The 3,266-nt window shown below is 37.8% G+C and overlaps 1 protein-coding gene across 1 annotated transcript; it reads right to left on the bottom strand.

The window, feature by feature from the left end:
- Nucleotides 1-519: 519 nt before the first annotated feature.
- LOC108766019 (ATP-binding cassette sub-family G member 1) lies at nucleotides 520-3,009 on the bottom strand. Its single transcript, XM_018515034.1, has one exon. It carries the CDS (start codon nucleotides 2,631-2,633, stop codon nucleotides 837-839), a length of 1,797 nt encoding a protein of 598 aa, XP_018370536.1. The 5' UTR covers nucleotides 2,634-3,009; the 3' UTR covers nucleotides 520-836.
- Between the last annotated feature and the right edge of the window lie 257 nt (nucleotides 3,010-3,266).

Raw genomic sequence — 3,266 nt, forward strand, 5'->3', positions numbered from 1 at the left:
CCTGGTGTTCCCTTTGTAAGTCATTTTTATGAGCTACTATTATACGCGCAGCAATTGTAATTCTATACTATAATAATTATAATATAGAATTCTATATTATAATATATTATAATAATTTGATTTGCAAACCAAATTCATTACAGAAAAATTATTATTAACATAAAGCTTGAAGAAAATGTTTTTCATTCGGCAAAACACCGAGGCACAATTGTATTTTCTTATCTCTTCTATAACTACGCGAAATAACCATGATAATATATTCATTATCGTCCTAGCACGTACCATCGAGCACGAGCGTGAAAGTATCATCGCGCACTTGGCGTCCACAATGTCACAGTTCACTTTCTATAACCGTGCTGCATCCTCCATACTCTGTATTTTATCTCGCTGGTTTGCATCTAATCAAGTTGCAAAAATCGACTCGATATAAGCGTTACTTTTACTTCCTACTGCACGTAAGTTGTGTAAGCATTTATTTTGTTGCAACTGACGTCTCGACTCTATTTAGAAACTATCACTGTCTTCTATCTTTAAGACTCAGTGAAAAGATTTCACTAGAAGAAATAAACATATTATATTTAGAAATTATTACTTTAAATCTTGGCGAAAAGATTTTATTACGAAGCTATAGATATGTTCTCACAGCCACACTGACATTACACAATTTTTTCTTCACATTTTTTGCGAATACATCCTTGAGGATCTGGATCATCGATCTCACGACAATGTGTTTTTCCATCTTCGATACGAAAATAGCATGAAAACAAAAAATCTATGCTTGGTTTATATATAGCTATAATACTCGCTTCACCGAGCAATATACAGAATTTTTAGATTCATATTTTCGAAAGCTTTCTTTTTAATGTCACATAAGCCACAGTCCGAATGACCACGAACCAGGCGAACAGGACAATGACGTCGATCCAGAATATAGATTTGGTCATACTCAGCTCTTCTAGAATCAGCGACGGCATTCGTAAATGACAGTAGTCGATGTTACTTGGACAAGGTACTGCCTCTCGTTGAAAACCATAAATCGCTTGTATCAAGCCATCGAGAGCGAATCTATAGTAGTTTATATAACTAACGTAGTAAAGGATACGTGGCATGTGATTGAAAAATACCAGAAAGCCGCCTAAAGACAACATCATCGCTATAATAATGGCTCCGAAGAAGGTGCCATTGATAGGATTGAAAATAGTTCCTAAACCTAAGCCTACGCTTTCCGAAGTGACAGACGTCAGGGCCGTGATGAGTAGAAACATGAAGAATCGAAACCATTCCATAGGTTGTTTGGTTAGCACATAAGAAATGATTGAATAAACAAAAGTAGATGATATAGTCAACGGTAGAGTGATCACCAACATGGCTATATAGTAAGTCCTCAGCTGATACCAGTTGTTGAAGCGTTCCTTCTTCAAAATATCCAACTCCAAAGGGAATTTCAAAACGGCCGGCATTAAACTGGTGTAGATGAAGTATAATATAGTTATCATCAAGAAACCAACATTGCTGATGGTTCTGCTGGCATCAATGCCAACATGCTCGAACAACAAGCCCAATAAGATAGCTACGAGAACATTCATGATTATCTTGATGTAGTACACCGACCAATCTCGATATATTATCAGGGCGGAACGATATAACAATACCCTGAATTTTGTCATTTCGGAAGGCGAGTCCATTATTATTTTCTCGTCGTAGAATGTCGCTTCTCTCTTGATGTGCATCTTCAAAGGTGTCTTCTCTCTCTGGCAATATTTCTTCGCCGCTGCGATCAATTGATTGTTATAATTCCCATATTCTTGATTGATTACCTCCAACATGTAATCCGCAGAATTATGATACTGTGGACACTGAAAACCTTGCTGGGCAAAATAACTCACTGTATTATCAGGCGTGCCGGCGTACAAACAGTGGCCGTCGACCACCAGATAAATATAATCGAACATTTGATACACCGCGGCGCTGGGTTGATGTATGGTACAAATCACCGTTCGACCACTTTTTGCCAGAGTCTGCAACGCGGAAATGCATTGCAGAGACGCTAACGAGTCTAGACCGGTAGTCGGTTCGTCTAAAAACATTATCGGTGGATTATCAATCAATTCCAGGGCGATGCTCAATCTCTTCTTCTGTCCTCCACTGAGCCGGTCGACTCTTGTATCCTTCGTTTTCGATAAATTCAGCGTGTCCAGAATGTTGTCGATCAGTACCTGCCTAAACATTACTGTCGCGCTGCTACCGATCTTCAGGTAGGCCACAATCATCATGCTCTCCTGAACAGTAAACAAACCGTACAGATTGTCCGTCTGTTGAATATAGCACGATTGTTTCTTGTACACTCCCCAATTCTGTCTACCCTCACTACTAACGTATTCAACTGTCCCAGTCAAGTGTCCTTGTTGAAATCCCGTCAAAATATTCAGCAATGTAGATTTTCCGGCACCAGACGGTCCCATAATAGCTGTCAGCTCCGCGGCTTTGAAGACTCCACTTAGATTCTTCAAGATTTGTTTCTTAATCTTACGATATCCAGTTTGAACCTCAAATGACAGATTCTTGAATTCAATGTCGACCATCCGGGTCCGCAACACACGCATTGTGTCCGTTGTACGTTTCCTTGTTGACATGACTAGATATAATTGACCTATTGAGAAATATCTTTCGCACTGCTTATCCGTTGTACTTTTTTTCTGTCTATCTCTTTAACGTTTATCGGTTTATTGGGGACGAAAAGTTTGTCTGACAGTTGCGTAAGTGGGGTGAACTATGTATATTTAATGTACATTGCGTGAGCGAAGATTCATCCCCGGCTATAATACTTATTGTTGTAGTTGCATGTGAGAAGAGATATTAGACGCAGCTAACACAAATCTTGTTCTAAAAAACTCAGTTGATAACTTCCTTGGCTAATCAACGAATATATTAGTATGCACACGAAAGTACAATTTGTGCATAATCTTCTCTAAATTTTTACGTCTTTTATAAGCGTAAAGTATTTTGCGGTTTATAACAAATCGTGATAATGTATTCTTATGGAGTTAATAATCAATAAATATGCACGTGAAAATATAATTTGTGCATAATCTTTCTTCAAATTTTTACGTTTATTATAAACAATGTAAGATATTTCACCGTTTATAACAATTCGAATTGTGTATAATGTATTTTCATGTCGTAATGTGATTATATTGTGTTACTTCCTGTGTGCGTCGTATTTTTTGTTGTCTATACTTAGATTACGTACGATTTACGTCATCCAT

Source organism: Trachymyrmex cornetzi, unplaced genomic scaffold, assembly GCF_001594075.2.
Source record: "Trachymyrmex cornetzi isolate Tcor2-1 unplaced genomic scaffold, Tcor1.1 scaffold56, whole genome shotgun sequence".
Classification (NCBI taxonomy): domain Eukaryota; kingdom Metazoa; phylum Arthropoda; class Insecta; order Hymenoptera; family Formicidae; genus Trachymyrmex; species Trachymyrmex cornetzi.